This window comes from Coturnix japonica, chromosome 2, assembly GCF_054131305.1.
Source record: "Coturnix japonica strain WE chromosome 2, WE-NBRP24, whole genome shotgun sequence".
Taxonomy (NCBI): Eukaryota; Metazoa; Chordata; class Aves; order Galliformes; family Phasianidae; genus Coturnix; species Coturnix japonica.
This window is the reverse complement of record NC_140664.1, coordinates 38,103,704-38,126,701: the sequence shown is the minus strand read 5'-3', so window position 1 is coordinate 38,126,701 and position 22,998 is coordinate 38,103,704. Positions and strand designations below refer to the sequence as shown.

General features: G+C 40.2%; 1 protein-coding gene across 38 annotated transcripts in view; it reads left to right on the top strand.

Moving 5' to 3' along the window:
* Positions 1–22,998, top strand: part of DTNA (dystrobrevin alpha) — a 190,260-nt gene that overhangs the window by 82,528 nt on the left and 84,734 nt on the right. For all 38 annotated transcript variants that reach the window (XM_085537437.1, XM_085537441.1, XM_085537448.1 and 35 more), the window contains one exon: positions 20,717–20,784. In XM_085537437.1, coding sequence (XP_085393563.1) covers positions 20,718–20,784 — 67 coding nt within the window. In that variant the 5' untranslated portion in view covers position 20,717. Of the gene's footprint in view, positions 1–20,716; positions 20,785–22,998 lie in introns of those variants that run through there.

Genomic DNA, 22,998 nt, shown 5'->3' with positions numbered 1-22,998 from the left:
ATGAACTGTGGGTGCTCTGAGGAATGCTAATACTGGACAAGTAGGAACATCTTGATTGGTAATTCTGCTGAAGTTAGCAGAGCAAAACTGAAAAAGAGAGTGGATTTTTGTTTCCTTTTCATCACCCCTAAGCTTCATAAATGCATCACGCTTCCTTATTGTCAATTTGCTCGGGAAATCACTGCTAACATCTCACCTAAGAATTTATTATCATTCCAGTCAGGCTGTCTTTCACGTATATTGAAGATTTCCTGGATTTTTACCAGCTTTAAATCATATTGAAAGCAAGCAGATGAACATTAAATTAAAAGGTTAACTGAAGATGAAATATTGAGCTGGCACAATACAAACTGTATTGAACAATGATTGGTCCCGCAAATATCCTTCAGGTCTTCTGCCTGACAGAAGACAGCCAGCTATACAATTCTCTTCTTCTTTGAGGGCTTTTTTTGACATTGACCAGCAAGATCCTTGTGAGGAAGAGTTATTAGAGAAATGTACCATCTTTTTCTTTTCCCTAATTGGAGAGGTGGTTGGTCTCTGCAGTAGAAGGATGACAAAACCTGAAAGAAATCAGTTTTCCCATTGGCTGTTCTAGGTGCCTGATTTAACAGCACTGCGGTAATTTTTAACAAGTAACCAGTGAGACTTCATTGGCTTTATAGCATTTAAAGCTCTCTTCCTTTTTTACAAGGTATTTTGCCTATTAGAGCATCTGCCTGAATTACGGATATGTGGGGACGGTATCGTACTGAAACCACCAGTCTGCGATAGTTGGAAAAGGGTGGTTTTAACCCTAACATGTATTTATGATTTTATTTATCTTGCTAGCTACACTGCAAGAGAGCAGGCAGAAGGTAGATGGAGAAAATGGTCCTAATGCATCCTGTTTTGCTCAAGGTGTGATGATAGATGACTTTAGTCATCTTTTGTAAGACTTTCTTTCTGCACACATAGCTCCTGCATTAGCAGTCACTCCGCAGAGAGAAAAAGTGCCTAAATGTCTCTCTACTGCACTGTTTTAAACTGATGTCTTCTGCAAGTAGGCTGACTTCAAATACCTGTTATTTAGGTTTATATTCCATGAGTCTAGTGAGTTTATTCCATGTTGGAAATATAATTCTTGACCTCTGAAAACTCTGTGCAAAGGTATGATTCACCAACTTGAGCACTGAAAAAGCTTCCAGCACCTTTGTGTGAAGGGCACTGATAGGTACCCCTTATTATCCGGACTGTATATTCATTGTCTTTCGTTACTTCTTTTTACTGTCCCCTCCTGCCTCCTTTGCTGCTTCTTTTTCTCACTGATCTATTTCACTCCTTGTTCACCATATATATGTACTTTTTTTTTGTCTCCATCGCACTACTCATTGCAACAAACATATTTTCTAGTAGCCAGATGCTCTTTCTTCACATCTGTCTGTCAACATTTATGAAAGGAATCCCTTCTCTTAGCTCTCATTACCAATAACCCATGCTCTTTTTCAGTTCCTTTAATAATTTCCATATGTCTTTCTTCTTGTCTTCATTAGTGGCAAACTTTTCTTATGCTTGTAAAACACGTAAGTTACATGTATGATTCCTTGTGAATGCTGATTGATTTCAGAATTCTCACTGCAATTATTTTTACACTTTGTGTACAGTTGCAAATGTATTCAGAGAAATTAACTGGACTTGACCCACACTCCTGCATATCTTTGCTTTGTGTCTGATACAGTTTCTTAATTTATGTCCTACGTATCTTAGTGAAATTAGGCATTGTCAGAGCTCAGCAGTTACTTATTGTCAATTACAGTAAAAGTACTGCAACAAAGAATGGCAGACCCTTTCCATAATGAAGCCCACACCACTCCTGAAGAGGAGCTGAGCTGATCTGAGGAGAGGATATGAATAAAGCGTGCTCCTTGACCAGCTGCCTCTCACATGGCTGCCTTGTGTGCGCTGGATTGCCTAGGGGTCATGGCTTCTCCCAGCATGCACACCAAGGTGCGAAGCAAGCTTTGAGTTGTCAGCATCACCAGACCTTCCATCCTGATCTGAAAGGAGACCTTTGAAGGTGCCAGAGGCTGTGCGCCAGGTCTGGGCTTGTGCAGAGACCTGTCTAGAGGGCAGCCTCAAGGAGGCTTCCAAAGGGTGCTCTAGGCATATGCTAAAAACACCTAAGTTATAAAGTCACTTATTTTTGAGGTATCCCTGTGTGCTAGAGGCTTGGGAGCTCCTTTCTAGCTAGGGAATGTTATGAGGTAAGATGAAAGAGGAAGGAAGTCTATTTTCTGCACCTTTAACAGTGAACAATGATCTTTGGAAAGGACAATCTATGGATGAATGAGCAGAGGTAATAGTGTCACTGGCAATGGACTGCCTGCTTGTTAAAGAAGAAACCTGAGACAGCTACACCAGGTGTAAGGAGATGAAACTAGCTCCTGCCATGCTGCCTTTTTCTTGTTGCTGCACCTCACTGCTGAGCCTCCTTTTCAGAGTGATTTTATTACAGTGATATATTGAATGCAGGAAAATATAATCCTGAGCTATGATTTGAAGCAGAAGAAGGAGGATGCTTTAAGCTAACCATTAGCGGAGGGTTCTTCTCCCATTTGGCAATGTAAGAGTCTGTAAATGACATAAATAACCTAAAAGGCTAAAAGCAAAATGAAATAATTATTCATTTTGGGTCAGGTTTTGATTTTTAAGAGCCTGAGCATGATTATTCCGGCACAAGGGACCTTGGTTTTAAAGGAGAAGTTTTAAAGCATGATTTTAAAGCAGAGCCAGCTGCTGCAGGAATCCTCATGCCTTCAAACCCGCCAGGCCAAGCAGTGAGGCCTTGTCCTATGACCCTGAGCACCGCCATCCCACCTGCCCTGGGGCCTGTGACAGCCTACAGACAGCAGTCAGGAAAACAGTTCACAGTTGGGCTTTTCACCTCCATTTGCCTTTTAATTTAACAAGTTTTCTGTCAGTATATTTATTTGAAATGTCCTCGTCCTTGTTTATAATACTCACAAACCCAGGTTTTATGTGTAAGTTGTAATTTCGAAGAGAAATAAAATAGTGCAGTGTATTTTAAAGTGAGTGCTATCACATAGGAGAGTGTCTTCATAGTGATATTTCTCGTTATGAGTTAGCCCAACCTCAGACATAAATATTATGCAGTTGTATCTTTTGGAAAGAGAAAATGAAAATCTGACGTCCCAGTTTCTGTACCTGTGTTGTTTTGGAGAAGCAGGAATGTGTAAGTGAGAGTACTTGGCATTATGATGATCAGTGCTCCTTTCTACTGCTGCTGGTCCCACCTGTGTGCCAGAGACATGACCACATGTGACTCCACGGTCTGGAGCCTCTCTCATCCATCTTTGAAGTTGGCCTCGAAGGGCAGGACTGTGTGAACTGTTGCTAACTAGAATCCTGGCCATTTAAATTCCTTTTGTATCAGATGAAAAATTGGTGTGTGGAAATACCTACAGGCCAGGAAGAACATTTTAAGTGATTATACCTACATTTGAAAATAATGTTTTTCCCCCACACACTGTGATTTGTTGCATAAAAATAGCTAATATTTTAAGCCTGCCTCCCTTCTGGGAGTATCCCATTCAGTCTTTATGCCTTTGCATCCTCTCTTGTATCTATTCACTTACGGGTAGAAACACTTTACTATCAAAATTCTGGATAAATTGCTTTCATTAGAATCAATGACTGAAATTGTTCCATCAAGGTCATTTGGTTAATTTATTTTCTTTGTAAAACAACTGCTAATTTTATATCCAAAATTATCTAAAGTGGATAAAGGTGTGGGGAAAATGATCTGGTATGATGATGTGCATCTCCTATCAATGAGTGCTTCACATCTGCCACTTGATGTTGAACAAGATTTTGTCATTTGTAATAAATGCCACCTTTTTCATGGAATATCTTAGAATAATTAAACTACCAACACACACATTGCCATAATGCACTGTTTATCAATTGTTATTTTTGATGTTGCTGTACTGTTCTCTCGACTGTCTCTTGATTGCGATCTGCTCACGTTACAATTTAACCTTGCAGCATTCTAATTTTAACACCACAACACTACAGAAAATACAAACAAGTTAGACTCTGGTTTCAGATTATGTTTATTTTCATTGCCCAGCTTGATCCCAGAGGGAGAATGAGAGCTCTTCCTTTTGTGAAGGGCAGTCACCTAACAGGTATCTTTCAGTATTTCCAGAAATAGAGGTGTCCTAAATCACCAGCTACTTTTGAAAGCATAAGCCATTATAGATGAAACTAAACGTGAATAAAACCCTGACAAAATTGACTTCATTATCACTGAAGTCAGTGCAAGCCTTTCTATTGGTTTAAATAGAACTTGGATTAAACTCTGTATTTATATAGAAGATGAAGAGCTCTCACTTTTTTTCATACATATACATGCACACTTTCTGTTCCTTATTCCAGTGTAAGTGTACTGTACTGGGAAAGAGCCACTTAAAGTCCACAACCTTTATGAAAGATGTCATGCCAACAGCAGAGAAGCATTAGGGAGTGAAGGACAAGCACAGCTACATACATCAGTTCGTTCTTTTTGTTCCAAAAAGAGAGGGCATTTCCTGTGACTACGCTGCAGCACAAAGGCTCCATGTAGGTTTCAGCAGGCTTCACCTGATAGATTTAAATAAAGTTTCAGGAGTGTTTATTGAGGCTTTCAAGTTCAATGTACTACATTTGCTGGAAAATGTTATGCAGGCTGCATTTGTGAAAGTATATTGTTAGAGCGGCTTAGAACAATGTACTGAATATCCACTTTGCAGCTATCTAAGCCGTATCAATGTTCAATATAAAAGGCTTTTCACTTTTAAGCATGTTTGTTTGCACACACACAGACGTCAGCTGTGCCCTTTCTCTGTGTGGCAGTAATCCGAAGAGCAGAGAGCTTTGCCTGGTCTGGCTTGTTCCAGGTGTTTAATCTGAGAAGGATTGTCCAAGGGCCTGGAAGCAATGAAACAAGGAAGGATGCATTTTACAATGAGCTTCCTTAAGAAGCAGGGGTTGTACAAAGGTGCCATTTTGTCAAAATACAATTTGCTGTGTTTGCTCCAGCCAAGATAAATTTGCCACAATATTTAACTCAAGTGCTCATGGTTAGCTGGCCTGGCACCCTCAGGCACAAGTCTCCCCAACTGTCTACTGCTTATTGTTCCAGGCAAATTTTGATCCAGCACCCCCCCAAAAAAAACCCAAACCCAAATGAAACACTGAAACCTTTATTTTAAAGAGCTGACATTTACCTTCTCACACAGTTACCTGACTGGAACATAAAAGAACTGTTTACTGAGAAAAAATGAAAGACATTTCTTCTTTTTTTAAAGCCACCCTCTGAAAAGGATGAGAAATGTAAATTAAATTTCCTTTTTTTTTTCCAAGGCTGTATTTTTATCCCGTAAGCATTGGCATAAACAGATAAATATATTTTGAAGTTTGTATTTATTGAGGATATATCCCTGACTTGTAGAACAAGCAGAGTCTCTGGAGTAACTTTATTGTTTGGATGAGAGATGAGTGGCGGGGGTGTTGTAAATTAGTTTTGTAATCCATCAGAAGAGGGGTGGCCAGCTGGGACAGGGAGGTGATCGTCCCTCTCTACTCTGCCCTCATGAGGCCCAATCTGGAGTACTGTGTCCAGGTCTGGAGTCCCCATTACAAGAAAGACAGGGAGCTGTTGGAGGGGGCCCAGAGGAAGGTCACAAAGATGATCAAAGGGCTGGAGCATCTCCCTTATGAAGACAGGTTGAAGGAGTATTTCACTCCAATTTATAGGAGGGAGGGGAAGTTCGCAGGGTAAGTCCAGGAGCAGGCAGCAGGATTCAGGTAGCAGGTCCAGGAGAGTCCATCAACAAGCAGGACTTCCGTAGTGAGGATCAGAAACCCTTCATGTTCTTCTTCAGCATGCAGGCATCATGTTGTGAGGAATCTGATGTCAGAAAACCTATCTTCATGGTTGCTAACCCCTCTTTTATCCTCCTTTATCCTGCCTACATGACATCCTGGGTGCTTGGTTAAGAGTCATGTGCAGCACGCCCTGAGATGGCCATCTTCCTTGAGATAAGACCACACAAAAGACTGCTGCCTGGCCATTCATCTGCAGCTCTCTGTCCTTGCCCCTGGCCTTGTCCATCTGTGTCCCTCAGACAAAGGATTTCTCAACCCTTGACCAGGACTTGCTTGGGTTTATTCATCTGTGTCCCCCAGCAAGCTGTGAGTCAATGGTATAAAAGAATAATCTCTTACAGGGAGTTGGGCTTGTTCAGCCTGGAGAAAAGAAGGCTGCAGGGCGACCTAATTGCAACTTTTCAGTACCTTTAGTTTCCCTTTAGGGAGCCTATAAACAGGAGGGGAGTCAGCTCTTTTAAAGGGTAGATACTAGCAGGACAAGGGGAAATGGTTTTAAGTTGAGGGAGGGAAGGATTAGGTTGGATATCAGGGGAAGTTCTTTACTATGAGAGTGGTGAGGTTCTTGAACAGGCTGCCCAGAGAAGTTGTGGATGCCCCATCCCTGCAGGTGTTAAGGCTGGGTTGAATGGAGCCCTGGGCAGCTTGGTCGAGCACCACACATGAAGGTTGGTGGCCCTGCCTGCGGCAGAGGGTTTGGAGCTTGATTATCCTTGGGGATCAAGCAATTCTATCACCCCCCAAGACAATGACACCTTTTCAGGCAGTACAATTTCAATAGATTATTTAAAAGAAAGAAAATGTAGCTGTTTGTGTCTTGGACTTTAATTTTCCTTACCTGGCTAACACAATTTTCAAAAGTATATATTCTTCATTACATGAGAAATTAGATGGAAAAATAAAGAATTTGAAGGAATTCCATTACATTTTTTCTCCTCACTGTTTTGACCTTATTACTGCTGTGGGTTATTTATAGCTCAGTGACTGGTATGTTTAAAAGCTTTGTGAACAGACTGAGTCTATGAGAAGCTGAATATTTGAAAGGCTTCCAGGATCACTGCTACTTTGGATGAAGATCTGTTCCATGCTGGTCTCTTGTGGGCCCTTGGCTGTAAGATGACCTCCCATAGGCAATTCATTCCATTGACATCTGAATAGTTAGTTACCTACAGAAGCATTGCTTTGTACTGCTGTTCTACCTTGCTCCAGTCTCTGTGATGTTGTGCAGAAAAAAAAAATGCAATTGATGATACTACTTTAAATAGCCTACTCTGATATAGTGAGGAATGACTGGCACTTGATATAAATGAATGGCCCTGGTGTTGGGGATTGCCTGTGGAAATCTTTGCAGTATTTCCCAGTTGAAGAAAAATGAGGTATACGTGAGGAACACCATCAAAAGGCCTCTTTTTGCCAAATATTTCAACAGCTTACAGCATCTAAGTCTGTTCAAGGCAAAGATATCTGTCTTCTCTGGCCTCTATATGAATGAGATTGAGTGGCAAAATTGTAAACAAAATTAAAAAATAAAACAAAGTTGCAAATAACTGCAGAAAAGGTCTGCCTGCCCTTTTAACGTTCCCTTTCTGACTCGTTTGTGTTGTAAAACTATGCTTCCACAGACTTGCTTAGAACCAGGCCTGCAGCTAAATATTTACCCAATAGATTTTATTAAATCTGCTTCATTGCCTCTGGAAATGAATTCACACCTCTAATTCCTAAGTAACCTTTGCCTCTGGGCATCTGTAGTGAAAAGCAGGTATTAGAAGAGCTGAAATAGAGTTGAAATAACTGATAAACTGAGTCAGTGAGTAAGGCTGAGAAAACAGAATAATTTTTTGTCTCTCTAGGGTTTGGAAATGGAATTTTTTTAGCTGAAAAGCTGACTTGCACTCACCAAAATGCCTTTGCTTCTTTTACTGACTTTGCCACAGCTTTGTCTTGCCCTGGCCCAGGATCCTAATACACAGGAGTCATTCATTTCCTGATCTGGAGCCCCATCTCTAACTGCTCCTACCCCTAGACCTGTGACCTTTAGAAACCCAACTCTGATCTGTAATGGTTGACGTGGCTGCCCGTCTCCATTTTGGTCCTTACTTCCTCCAAGCTAAATACATCATGATAATGCCTTGTGATGGCAGAGCAAGGCTTGCCGGTGTTTCTTCACCCACTGGAGACCAAGGTGGGAGGATGAGGGGCACTCTCTTGCAGAATATTGGGACAGCGTACCCATCCTTGTAGCAGTTTGCCATCTGTAAAGTGGAAGAATTTGATCTGGAATGTTCCACTAAGCTTCCGCATGTAGCTCTAGCACCTTCTGAAAAGTGGTGCCAGATAATTGAGCCCAGTTCTAAAAATGACCCACCAAGGTGAAGAACATGTAAGGAGTCGCTTATACCAAGGGGCTTCCATTTTCTGAAGGAAAGCGCAGTTTCTTTGCAGCACTAGCACTACTTCTAGTCATCTTGTGAGATTTTAATGCACTTTGCTCATGTATAGTGTATATTGTCTTCTTTCTTATAGGTAAAAGGAAAGCTTGGCTATTCTTCAGTCCTTTTCATGTTTCAGCCTTTGAGCTTTCAGCACAAATGAAAGATGAGCCCAGAATCCAAAATCCAGCTGTGCGGTTCTTTGCATTCCTTTACTCTCTATTTACACTGCAAGTCTGAGGCAAGAACAAAGTGCTTGACTGTCACTGAGCAGTCTGTTGTAGGACATCACAACTTCATGGTACAACATGGGAAGCCTGAGAGGCAGGAATCAGTAGAGACAAAGTGGGTGCTCTGGGAGAGATGCAGCAAAAGAAAGGTAAGAGTGAAGGCAGAAATAGCAATAAGGGAATAGGATGTGGCTAATGAGCTAATCTCTTTTAAAGACTGACTGTTGAAGAAACTAAATGATGAAATATGTAAGATGAAAAAAACCGAGTACACACATGGGGAATGAAAGATGTTTCGCTGCTATTTTATACCATCTGAGGATCTTTCCTTGAAACACTTCTGGAGTCTCTATTTCACCTCACTGAAAATACAGTCAAACCTACAATATATATGATAAAGATTTATTGGGATAATTTTGCAAGCCAGACTGCAGGGCATTCTCCACGTTTCTTGAGAGACTATCCAAGCCTAATACATATTTCACTTTTGAGATATGGTAGATAAAAAGTATCACTCTTTTTATTCCCAGTTAAACCCTATGTATCACACCTAATAATTCAGCTCTCTCAACATCAACAGTATACAACTATATTATTTGTAGTTCATCAGCATTCAGCAAAACTCCACAGGTTTGATATTACTCTTATCCCAGAAATCAGACTGTCCTGTCTCCATCCTCTGATTACTTCCCCATGTCTCCTTCTCATTCCTTCCACTCTGTCAATAGCTTTCAGACAACTTGGTGCCTGAACCAGAGTGGAGTAGTTGAATGAGGTTGAACCAGAGCCAAACAATGGAGAAAGTCTCTTGCTTCCTGCTCTGATTTGATGCATTTAATGACACAGACCACTGCTGCTTTCTTTTTGTTGTTGTTGAAATGCTCAGAAGAATAATAGACATGATCTGAGAATTAAGCAAACGGCACTCAAGGTGCACTTGTTTTTAAGTATCATTAAGCAGCTTAGTTTAAATCTGCTTACACTACTTCAAGTTAGATGCCTCTGTACCAGTGTCTCTGCTGCATCTTTCAGCAGGGTTCTCTTTGGAGGTGGTTTTATCAAGGTGATGATGAGAGTCTTCTGACTAGCATGGAGCTCTCCTCGACTCAGTTTCTGTTCTCTGACATAAACAGTTTGATGTCTGAATGCAGTTGGAGCATTGCACTAGTTATGAATGATCAGCATCTGTTACTGTTAGTATTTCTGTAAAGTTATACCTAGCATTGGTATATCCCTCTCCAAAATACATCATGTCCTTCAAGTTGCTGGAGGCCCTAGCACCCTCCACACTGCTGCAGACTGGCTTTTCGTATGACCATTCCTTCCAGTTGGCACTTTGCAGCAGGGTCCGTGTGTCTGCCCATCTTGTAGCAATGCTTCCATTCCCTCTTTTGTTTCTGCAGGGGAAAATCCTGCACCAGTGAAAACGTTGACTTCAGGCCATTAGTTCTTCCTGGCAATGGGAAACCTACAGCATGTAAAACATTTATTTTCCTTTGTAGCTTTAGATGTGCATTTAAATATAAACTTGTTATTGTACTAGATGTATAAAGAGTAATGAACCTGAGCAGGAACAGAAGGAAAATTAGACCTTCGTAAAGGAAGGAGGTACTGAGATATTAGTCTGAGGAAGTTTAATCTTTTGTGAAGTGTGACAGAAACGTGTACAGATCTGAACTGCTGTGTGACAGTGTCTTGACAACTTTGACACCTCTAGTAAATTGTAGTCAGGGTTACACAATTAAGTTTTCCACAAAGGCCAATGCATTGTGTGCATGCATTTCTATGCTGGCATAGGAGTGTGTTTTGTCTTGACTGCCCTTACATTAGCATTCCTAAGAAGCCATCTACTTGGTTTACATGAACGAAAGTCTCATTAGCAGCTGTTGGGGGATTTCAAAACACACAAGGAATCCCTGCAAACATAGCTGCCAGCCTGATGAGCTGTTCTTCAGCATTGCTGTTCTCCCCTTTGCTTTATTCATGTTCTCATTCTCCTCTTGCCATATGAAAGGTCAACTCAGGACACTGAAATTTCTCCAGATGAATGTCTGCTCACAAGCGTATTTCTACCAGCTGAAAAGTTTACTTGCATTGGATCGGTGTTTATAAGCTAAATAATTTCTCGCAATATAGTTAATATTCTCCTGTTAGAAATGTTCCTCTTCAAGCATATTGTGTATATACAGCAGTAATTCAAGTTTAGTGTGGTCCAGTGTTACAGCATGAAAGAACAGGATGTGTGTTCTGGCTTAATGTCTAAGACTGTTTGCTACGTAATTATATTGTATTTCATTTTCTTCTGTACGCTGTTGTAATGATGGTATTGCCTAATAAAATAATGTCAGATTTTAATTAGGTTAAAAATAATTTGGTGTAGTAGGTTTTCTGTTTGTGAAAATAAACTAGCTAGTAGTGCATATCAGACTAGCCATTTGTTAGTGTTGGTTTAGATTTCAAATCATCCTTAACCTTCAAATCAACTCTTAACCTTAAGAGGGGGTTAGTTCTTGTTGTCTTTCTTTTTTATGTAAGTTATTGCAATCTGTCATCGTCTTATATCTAATATTTTGTGATGAGGATGAAAGTTGCCAAAATATTAAATACATTTATTATTTATTTCATGGTTAATTTTGCAGAAAATTCTGCTTTGAATAAATAGCTGCACCTTATTAATCACTGAAATGAGTTATCCAGCCTAAGAAGAAAGGATCTGGTAATACTGCATGAGAGTAGTTCAGCAACTGGAGGCCTAAATTTGCTGGGAGGCAAAGACAGAATATATTTGCATCAAAGGCAGTTTTGTAACAGAAAAGCTTATGCTGGCCTTCTGTGGTGGGATACTTGAAGAGTAACCAGTGATGTATAAATGGACATAAAATGTCTTTTCCACAGTTCACTTTTATATGTGTCCTGAGTAGCACCTCAACATACACCTGGATAACGAAGAGGGTGAAAGAGGGAAAGATTTCTATGGGTTTTGATCCTCTTCTCTTTAATTCTTTAATTCCTTGTGCTTTCTATGTGACCTCAGTACTCTGTAAACTTCTACGTGGTATGTGGAGGTGTGTTCTCTGTTAGATACTTCTCTGCATATGAATAAAGACAGTCATGTATTGAAAGGTATTTTGACTCCTCAAAGTGCCATTTCCAAGTACATCTTTTTCTGTTACATGTTTATTGAGAACAAAATAGAAAACTCTTTGAGTCCAGTTTAGCAGTCCATTCCTTTTCACCTAATACTCAGTCACGACAATGGAGTTCAAGCATATCCTTTAATTACAATGCGTGTATGAAGGGTTTGCTGAATAAGAACATATCAAAGACAGCTTTTGTTGAACTGGAGCCTGTCTGAGTTTGCCTTTCCTTTGTGTTCACTGTTAGGAGGCAACAGAAATGTTTGTATCTGGCTATGATTTCTGATTGCTTACCTTTTTACAAATTTAGATGTCGTACTGCTTGGCTTGGGGTTTTTTTTTTCTGCTGTTTCTTTTCTTTTCACGTGGCACGCCTGTTACATTTCTTCTGGATATAACGATTGTATTGATGTACTGCTTATGAAATTATTCATAAGTATGCAGGCAGGTACAGAATAAGAATGTACAAGTGTTGATTTCAGTCACTGACTTCTTATAGTTAGTATTTTAGCTGAGCATCTTGAGGACTGAACAGTTGTAGCTAAGGCTGCCAAATGAAATCATTTAAACAATACATATGTCAGTTGTATTCCCACAACACACTTGTAACTTAGAAGGCTGTAAGACTTAGGCTTGCATCCTTAAATGTAGTCCAGTATTTGAAAACGGAGTTAAAAGCAGCAAGTTGGTATCTGCTTTAAAAGAGTCTTGAGCTACCAAAATGGTTAAGTTGTACCACTTCTACCCAAGTCATCAAGCCACTTGCAGAAGGGATATGTTCAGTAAAAAGGAGAAAATCTCCCATGTCTTTATTCTCTGTCAGTAGCTAATTGCTAAAATGCCTTCTTCAGATATCGATCTGATCAGCTCATAGGATAATCTACTTGCATTAAAGATTTGGTTTCTTGCTGCATGAGTCATAAAGATGCAGTAATCAAAGCTTTTTCTTTTTTCTTACAAGGCATGCTTTTTCCAAATATACTCATGAAGTCAATGATTGCCATCTTACTGCCAGTCTCTTAGCACCTGCTATTACTGCTTAGGACAAATTAACAGTTACCGCTATGAGAGAATGTATGTGAAGATTTTCATCCGTGCCTCATCAGTCTTTCATTTGTAATTTGTTTTCCATTTTTTCCCCACATTTGGTCTTCTTAGGAACTTGGATTTCCGTGGGAATGACTTTAAAGAATCTTCATTCTTAGCTAAGTTGTTGAGAAAGAATGGAGAATACGACTTCATGAATCTATTTGTTACAGTGTTTTGGAAAATTAGAAAGTAGAAAAAGTCCAGAGGGGCCTATTTCATGCATAAAGATGAAGAAGTTTAAATTCTTGGTACTCAGTTGAGTAGCAGAAAACTTTTCTTAGCTGATAAGGTCATTTCACCTTCTGTAAATCGATGGCTATTCAGTTAATAGTTTGGATGCTGAAACTATTGATCAGATAAGGTGACAAAAACCAGCAGCTTCACTGTTAACTAATTTGACTGCTGAACAATACATTCAGTGAAAGATTTTCACAGTGCACACAGAGGAGCTCAATAACTTCAGTTGCCTAGGAGTGTATCTTCACCCACAGCTAATATTGGTTTATCTGGATGTTTTTGTAATTCTACCTACTGTCCTACAGCAAATAATCATCAAATCCCTATTTACAAAAACTGACAACTTGTCTTATTAAAATTGGCAGAAGCCAGGAGATGCTTCCCAACACAATCACTGACAGCTTACTCAAATGAATTTGGGTTTAATTATGCCAGAACAAGAACTGAAAAGAAATCTCTGACTAAGAAGGAGTTTAATTATATCTGACATCCTGTAGCCTCCTTTGTGCGTCTACAATGGCAAATGAAAAGAACAGAGAGGAGACCATCATACCAAAGTATTGGTGTATCAATTACATACTTTCTGTGATAAAAAGTCCTTATAGCTTTTTATCCCTCGAGTTTCATTAAGGCTTTCCCTACAGGCTATTCTTTGTCTAACCAAATGAAAGAAGTAGAATTGCAAACTCGAGTGTTTAGAGGTAATCAATACAATATTGATCCCGTTTTTCAGAAAAATAGGGGGAAAAAAAATTCACAACAGATGTTGAATGAAAAAAAAAACACATTTTGGGTGAAATCCAGGTCCCCGAGGAGGGCATGGCAGAGCTCCACTAACAGATTAACACATCAGACGAGCGGGTTTGGCATCGCGTGTTGTCAGTTTCTGTCTCTGAGTTTTGAGAGTTTGTTCTTTTTCTGAAATGTGTTTTTAACGTAATAAAAAGTGACTTAGCAGAAGTTATTCCTGACAACCCCTCAGCTGTACAAAGGCTCCGAAACATTGCGAAGCATAAAGAAAATCAATATCTGCTTAATTTGTTTTAAAATATTTAATGAACTTGGACTAAATATACTTTGAAGATAGCATTTGAATAGGACTTTTGAAGAGCTGTATTTAAATCTGCACCATTTAGCTGAAATCAATTGTTACTCTTTATCAGAACTGTTTATCAGAAGTTATGTCAATGAAGCACTGGAGAAAAAGATTTTGGAGCTGAGCAAAATGATTTTATTGGATCAGTTCGTACTCTCAGAGAGTGAAAATACATTTGAAGCGCTGAACGCTGTTTTTCCTTCAGTATTTCAGCCAATAGAGTCTAAAAGCACACGACTGGAAAAATATATCTGAGCTCCTTGTGCGTGACAGCCTCAAGGAGTGCCTTGCTTAAGTGTCTTTCCTGTCTCAAGTGGTAAGGGTCTCTTCTGTTGAGAGAAATCCTTCTCCAGGTTTCGTGGAGAAAAGCTGAAAACTATCCAGGCGCCCCTAGAAGGGTTTTAATAACTTTTTGAATTCTTAAACTTGACAGCATCTAGTGCACATGGAAAATGGCTGGTGGCTCATTTGTTCCCTCAAGTACGTTGTCAGTCATGACATTCTCTGTTATGGTTCTCATTCTATGCAGTGTTAAATATGAAATTTCAATACTTTGACTATCATGTTTTCTACCTCCAAATTGTCCCTTTCTCTTTATACTGTTGATCTTTGTCAGAACTTGTTCTTCGGACCTTGCAAATAAGATCTGTGTAACACTCAGACTTCACCGGATACCAGGCATTACAAAAGTGGGTTGTACTGGGTTCCTTATTAGGCATTTTTGGTGGTTTCCTTCTAAGAATGTGGAGCTCCTAAAGGGGAACTGATGAAAAAATTGGTGGAAAATTCTTTCTTAAAAATGAACAGCAGGTTTTGCTGAAGGAATAAATCAAGAGAGATTTTTTTATACAGTATTAAAATTGCAAAAATATGACAAAAAAATAAGAAGATGGAGAACTGCAGCGACTCACATTGAATGTAAGCCTAGCAACAGCTTTCATTTTGTCTCCACTGTAAAAAGCTCATCTAGATAAAATACAAACAAGCACTGTAAGTGCAATGCAATTATACCTAGCCTCAGGAAAGAGCACTGAACAATTTTATTATAGTGCCAAAGATTAATCCTCGAATGTAAGGCTGTGAGAGTCCTGTTATGGGCCTGCTTCATTAAAAAATGTGGAACAAGACGTTTGTAAGGCACCAATAAATCCATTAAGTGACAGAAGACTCTGAAATGGCCTTTGATGATTTTAGCTATTAAAATTGCTGAGGTTGCTGACTGCAAAAACACTTTTAGCTGGTGCCCACTGTCTCTTTTAACCCTCTGTCCTCTGGTCCAAATTCTCCTTGAAATGAGCAGCCATCACTCTGCTCTAGTTAAACAGGCAACCCCCAGCTGCATGGACTGAATCTGGAGAAGATGGAAGAAAAGAATGGTGGGTTTCAAATCTGCTCTTTCAGGTTCCTATGAACACAGAGTGAACAGTGCTTCAAACCCAGGTATCGTCTAGAGTTTTTTCAGTTCTTTATCAGATCACTGTAAGCTGGACCTCAGCAGGCTCTTGCATTTCCATAAGATGGAATTTCTGGAGCAGAAAATGCCCTAAAAGGAGAAGCAGCACTTTGATAAAGCTGTCCCAAGCAGAAGCAGACCTGTGCTACTGAAGAGCAATACTATTGCCTACTGAAACCTCTCTTTACACTGTGACCAGCAGCGTAGGAAATAGCATTTGATTTACCAGCAACATGAAGAAGAGCCACTGAGAAACCTGCAGTTCTCTTTGCATTATAATGCCTCCAACTTCCAAAGTTACCTAAGCAGAATTTTTAAATTGAAGTATTTTGACTTTTTATGTTAGATTTAGAAGTAGATCTTTAGGTCAGGGGTTGAAGATTTCCATGCCAGGAAAATACGTGATAAAGGATGCTTGAGCCCTATTAATATTCTCTACCAAATGAAGTTATTTTTTCCAGAGGTGATACTCACTGTTGATTTTACCAAGCTTCTGGAGCAAAATACCCAACTAGAAGATACATCCCAGAGTATTCCCAAGTGCTTCAGAGCTGTAGTAAGCATAAGCGAAGACTCAAGCAGACAGAAATGTTTTCTTCTGTGCTGGCTGCAATGGAAAGAGCAACTTTTATCCAGCCTACAAGGCGAGCAGAAATGTCACTGATCTGGATTCAGAAGCCTCTTGTGTCAAGGTTGTAAAAACCCACAGCTGCGTCACAGCCATCACGTAGGAGTTTATAAATTTTCCATGCCACAATTAATCAATTTCAGTGTATGATTTTCCTCGCTGGCACACTTCCTGACTCCCTGTGGCACTTCATCTGTCACCGATAAACAACACAGGGATTTGTCAAAGTGTCAGTGGGGGTGGCTTTTCTCAGAGTCATCAAACTATGCACGAATGTGAGTGTCACGTTAGGAGTTTCTTACAGTCTCCTCCTGAATGTATGGATTTCTCAGGAAGAGAGCTCCTTTTCCAGTTAAACAGGCAATTACCTCCTTTTGGGTTTTGCAGCAAGTGGCTTAGTGGTAGCAGGTGTTGCTTTTGCCAAGTTGAAGAAGCTGGTAATATACTAATTGATGACTTAAAACAGAATTCAATAAAAAGCTTTTTATCCTGGGAATATCAAAGCCAGAAAAACATTTACGTGAGACAGAGGTTGTTATATTACTCATAAATCAGAGAGGCACAAAGGAAAGAAAAGTAAGGTGTAAAGTTCTCACCTAATGTATATATGGTAATTTCTCTCAGATTTTATAAGCAAATAAAATATACTAAGAAACAGACCAGCTACGCTTCTGGTGCATGACAAGCATGAAGATGAAACTGTCATTGAAACAGCTCAAATCAGGCTAAGCCATTTGTTTACTGATTGTTTTCCCTCCAACTTTACTGACCTTATAAAAGCATTCAGCTCAAAGCACCAGTGGAAGTGAAACATTCATGGTATCCTTTTCAGTGACTGGAAATCTTATGTTTAGTGATTTCTGCTCTAGAATGCCTGCGATGTATTGAAGTCTTAATACCTTGCTAATCAGTACCTCACTAATTAGTCCATGACAGGAATATTAATTAGGTGCACAGTAGGTGTTCTCCCTGTGTGCAGAGGAGCTTTTTCCCGTGGAGAAAAGTGAAGAAAAAATGATAGTGGAAGGCATCAAGGGAAGGCAAATACATCTCTTCTACTGAGAGAAGAATGTACAAGAATTAATGTTTGTAAAAGTTTTGTCTCTGATAATTTATTCTATTTTGTAAAATATGTTAAACTTCACTTTGTGATTTGCTGCTTGTCACTGTAGAACATAAAGTTCTTTTTTGTGTGAATTGGCATTTGTTTTAAGCTAGACATACTGGAACATGACTACTGTCAGTTATACTCATGGGCCAGCTCCAAGGACTGAGCTGAGAGCATCCCAAAGTACAAATCTCTGTAACCTGAGCTAAAGAGCTGAGCTGCATAGTTGTAAGATGGAACAAGGTGGACATGGTAAAGTCAGTCCCCTGAATATGAGCCAGCAGTGTGCCCAGGTGGCCAAGAAGGCCAATGGCATCCTGGCTTGTATCAGGAATGGTGCGGTGATCAGGACTAAAGAAGTCATCCTGTCCCTGTACTTGGCACTGGTGAGGCCTCACCTCGAGTACTGTGTTGAGTTTTGGGCACCTCAGTATAAAAAGGACATTGAGGTACTGGAGCAGGTCCAAAGAAGGTCAACAAGGCTTGTGAAGGTCTTGAAGAATATGCCCTACGAGAAGATACAGAAGGAACTGGGGCTGTTTAGTCTGGGGAAAATCTGAAAGGTGCTTACAGCAAGAGTGGGGCTGGACTCTTCTCACTGGTGACAGGTGACAGAATGAGGGGAAATGGCCCCAGGTTGTGCCAGGGGAGGTTTAGGTTGGATATCAGTAAAAGCTTCTTTATAGGGAGGGTTGTTAAGCTCTGGGACAGGCTCCCCAGGGAGGTGGTTGAGTCACCATCCCTGGATGTGTTCAAAAACCATTTGGATGTGGTGCTCAGGGAATGATTTAGCAGAGGGTTGTTAGTTAGGTTGGTATGGTTAGGTTGTGGTTGGACTCAATGATCTTAAGGTCTTTTCCAACCTGAGTGATTCTGTGATTCTAAAAGGAGATGCACAGCACCCATCACCAGTGTCATTAGTTGAGCCTTGGCTTGAACACATTCTAGAATTGCTATCAGAGGGAACCCAAAAATAACAGTATTGATCACCATCATCTGTATTTGGTTGGCTACTTAGTCTTAACAGAGAAGGATGCAAGGGAGGGATAGGAGATACGTCTGATAATACTGTCAGTGTTGATGTTCTCGTTAGCTTAATGGTACATATATATAATATATATGCCACTGCAGAGAATTTTAGGAGTGTTTTGCATGAAATCTGCAAAAAGCTACTGCAGTGAGAGTCTTACAAAGTTACTTGTATTTATATGCATGTAACTCAGGCTTCCAGAGAGAGGCCCTTTTCAAGTCTTAGAATCTCCATATGCTCCTGTTTTCACAGCTGTGAATAAAGTGTTTCAGTAGATTTGGGACAATCTGAAAAATAATAACCATGTCCAAAGAACCCTTCATATAAAGAGATATAACCAACAGTGAAATAAAGATAAGGTTAAATTGCACCAAAGAGAAAACTAGTTGATGCTTTTTACCCCACTCCGTAAGGATATTTCAGCACAAGGCTCCCTGGAGGAATGTGAGATCTTGCTGTAGAATTAGCATGATTTCAAAAATGTGTTTTTCACTTGGTTTTGATTGGGAATATGCTTTCACATGGTTAATATGGCTACAGGTAAGCCATGCTCCATGGATGCTCTGTCAGTACTTAAAAGCTGTGATGAAAGATTGCTTTTATCTACAAGTCCTTGCAAGGGAAGCATGAATACAGTTCATACAGTTAAACACCTTTATTAACTCACCTGTTGTAGGAGATCTAGTAATTTCCCATAGCAGAATTGTTTGCAACTGTAAGTTCAATTAGAAAGCGAAAGGCGTGGGGAGCTTGAGCTGGGATTAGCGGGATTACATGATTCTTCATCTTTTATGGGAAGAGATTAAAAGCTGGTCCGGGTACAAACAATCTTGCTGCTTAGAATGTAGGATGGGTATCTTAAGGCTTATCTCATGTTGCAGATTGTTGTGAGCCTTCCTTGACACCTCTGAGCCAGCAAGACACAAACTAGCTCCAGATCAGAGGCTGTGTGGACACTTCAGTAAAGCACCATATTGAAGGCTTTTATCTTTAGAGATAGGCAGGATATGTAATCTCCAACTTATGCCGTGGTACATACATTGGTATCACTCATAGCCAAATTGGAGCATGAGTGAACTTGAATATACCTGTAAACATGGTGCAGCTATGCCTTTGTCCGCTTTGTAATGAGGCTGCTACTCATATCAGAAAATGTCCGCAATAAACAGCACTTTAGTGGACCCTTTATCAGTACTCTTAGAATTGAATAAACTATTGGGAAAAGGTAGATGTAATGTACCAGCACTTCATTTGAACAGTGTGTTATGGGAAAATAATAATAATCAGAAATCTCTTATGTGATTGCCTTCTTTTCTCCAAGAAATAAAAGGAAACTGGTCTTCCATCCAGACTCCTTTAGTAGGCAGGTAGTAGACTTCAGCAATTAATAGTTTCATCCTTCCTATTAAATATATGTGTGGGTTTGCTATTGAAGACAGTAGAGTGTTTTGGATTGCTTCTCTATAGAATATCTCCTTTTCATCCCACATGGCCCAATATTATTTGACACGATCTACTTGAAATAAGTTGAAATTAATTAAAATGCAGGTCAGAAGCCTGAACCAGGCTTGTTTTACTGGAGTAATTATCCATAGGAAGCAATGAAGCTGACACAGATTCCATTTTTTTAAGTGATGCTAAAGATGTTTGTCTTTATTCTGGAGGCTTTAGTCTTTTACAGCTTGAATGCCAGCTGTGAAGGAAGCCGTAGCTTTTCTCTATTCTCTATCCAGCAGTAGTGTTCTTTGTCATATTCTGAAGACTGGAAGACAAAATATTCTTACTTCTGAGCCTTCTTCTGGAACTCGTTTAATTAGAACCATGCTGTCCTGAGTTTGAATGAATATTTGGAGTGTTTTTGCTTGAATAAATAGAGGTGTTACGTTGTAGAGTATGGATTTAGCTGTGTGTGACTTTTTGTCTGTCTCTTCCACCCAGAACTGGCTAGAAAAGCATTTTCTAAGCTATGAACTAATTTCTGAATCTTTTATGATTTCTTCTCTCTTATATAATTTAAACTGAAGATTCCTTATTTAAAAAAAACCTAAACTGAATTTCAGAGCTTGTGTTATGTAAGTCAGTTAGTTACATCAAGCGGAAAAACTGAACATTGCCTTTGGGAGATAGAGAGGGGGAAAACAAATGCTTGAAAGCAGAGTCTAGGGAATGGAGGGCAATTTTGGGACCAGCTTTCCCCCAGTCCATGCCACGAAGAGGCTGGCAAAAGGCAGTGAATACATGTGGAACACCAGTCATCCACAGAGGTTCTCCAGGATCGATTATGGATACTTAAATATGAATGTTCTGTCTGGGAATAATATTTAGACTTTTCACATGATTTTGTCTTCCAGAATGATTGAAGATTGTGGGAAAAGAGGAAATACCATGGCAGAAAGAAGGCAGCTGTTTGCAGAGATGCGTAAGTACTTCCTAGAAATTTCAGTGCATTAGACCAAGCCACTTGCAATGCAATGTCAGTAAAATTTATGTAAGTTTTCCATCTCAAGTAACGGATATCTTTGTTTCACAAACAGTTTAATATTGTGAAAACATAACTACAAGGAAAATAGGCTGATTTGACCAAATAAGAAATGAATTCCCTACACTGGATTTTGTATTTTTTCTACACTATGTTATATTATTTAAATTAATGACTTTTTGAGACAGATATGCTGAAATACACAGGTAGCAGTGAAGGGGGATGGGAGGGGGAATGTCTCCAAAAGCAGAGCAGTGCCCAGCCAGTCTCTGAGCAGTGCCCACCTTGGAAGACAAAGCTCCTCATCACTTTCTTCTACCCCTAGTTTTTATTGCTAGCATGATGCTGTATGATACTGACTACCCCTCTGTTTATTACAAGTCAGCTGTCCTGAATGCATCCCCTCCCAGCTTCTTGCTTACTCCAAGCCTGCTCGCTGTGGGGGCACAGTGGGAAAGTAAGAGCACCTTGATGTACTGCTCAGCAGTAACTAAGAAACACTGATGTATTGTTGACACAGTTCTAGCTAGAAATGAAAAATACAGAACTATGCAGGCTGCTATGAAATTTAACTCCATCCCAGCCAGTACAATCTCTGCCCTTTATTCCATATCACTTGCATCATGCTCACATCTTGTATGATCCACCATTCTCCCTGCCCTGTAGCACATGTGCAGATACAATTCCTTTAGTCTAAGATCCATTCCCATCAATTGTCCATAAAATACCCATTCAAATGTCTGTAGAAAACTGTTCAGTTAATTTGAACCATAGCTTGAGCACCACCTGTTGTGGTGGTCACTCAGACAGTATAGGCAGCCCACCAAGTTTGCTTGGGTCCTCTTATGAGAGCAGTACCACATATGTGTTTGCCCTTTCCCAAGGGAAGAACAACCCATGCCATCTTCCCCAGCCAGTTTCCTACACGCACCATGGAAACTGTACTGTGGGGACCTTATCTCCTTCCATAGTATGAAGTGATAAGAAGGAAGAAATGCTCTTGGTACTCAATTTGAGTCATTAAGCCTCTTAGGACAGTCTTTCCCCAGCCAGGATGCAGGCCCATAGGGTGAATGAGAAAGAGAGATTCTCTTTGAATTCATGAAGCTGGAAGGACAGTCTTTGTGTGGTTGGTGCCTTGATGTCTGTCTGAGCAGCCAGTTGTCACAAAACTGTAGGCATACAACTCTGGTGTGTTGCATACCAGCCTCCACCACATGGATTGTGAGCGCTGTACAGCAGTGGATCTTTTGAGTCCTGTTTGTTGTTCAGATTGCTGTAGACTCTGTCCACCACTGCTAATTCCCTCAGATACTTTCCTCAGCAGTGGTCCACTGTCCTCGGTACTTTACATTGTTTTGGAAGGCAGTCACCTTCATGCTTGTCCTGAGCTGCCTCCAGAGGCTGTGGACAGCTGGCCCTTTTCTGACTACTTTGTGGGTTAGGTGATCCCTAGTGAAGGATCCCAGCTGCTGAGCTTCCCTGCCCTCCAGTTCTGTACCACTGTCCGCACTGGCCCAGCATTTGAGCAGCCAGCTGCTCTCCTGGATCATAGCCACAAGCATCTTATTCAGTATTAGTGAAGAGGTGGTTTTTGCCTCTTCTATGATTGTTCTTTTCCCTCACATGTCCTTACATCTGCCCCACTGAGAACCAGGCTGCTTCCCTTGGTTTTCCCTTCTGTTGCCACTCAAGGGGAACTTCGTTGTCCCTCACCAACAGTCAAGAGTTGAGTCTCTGGTTTAGCCACGATGTCTGTTTGTCCTCAGATCTGTAGATCCTCCCAGTGTCCATCTGTGTGCCCTCAGATCCACAGATCCTCTCATCCCACCAGGGGCTCGTTTTAGAACATCTTGGTAGACATAGAAGGCCACAGCATGCTGCTAGAAGCTGCTGTCAGGAAAGACAAGGCATCTCTATTTCAAGGGATGAACCACAGTGCAGAAGAGTGAGGAAGGAAAAAGAGAACCTAGATGCTGTGCTCGAATAGCTAAAATATTGGTGCGACTTTGATTTTTGTGAATATTTATTCCTCAAAATATTTCATCAAGATAGCACTCAGAGCTGGTTGCCATGTTCTGCCCTGTGTATCAAGACTTTGATTCTCTGAACTTAAGGGCAAGGCCTTAATGAAACAAGGTATTAATGAGACCG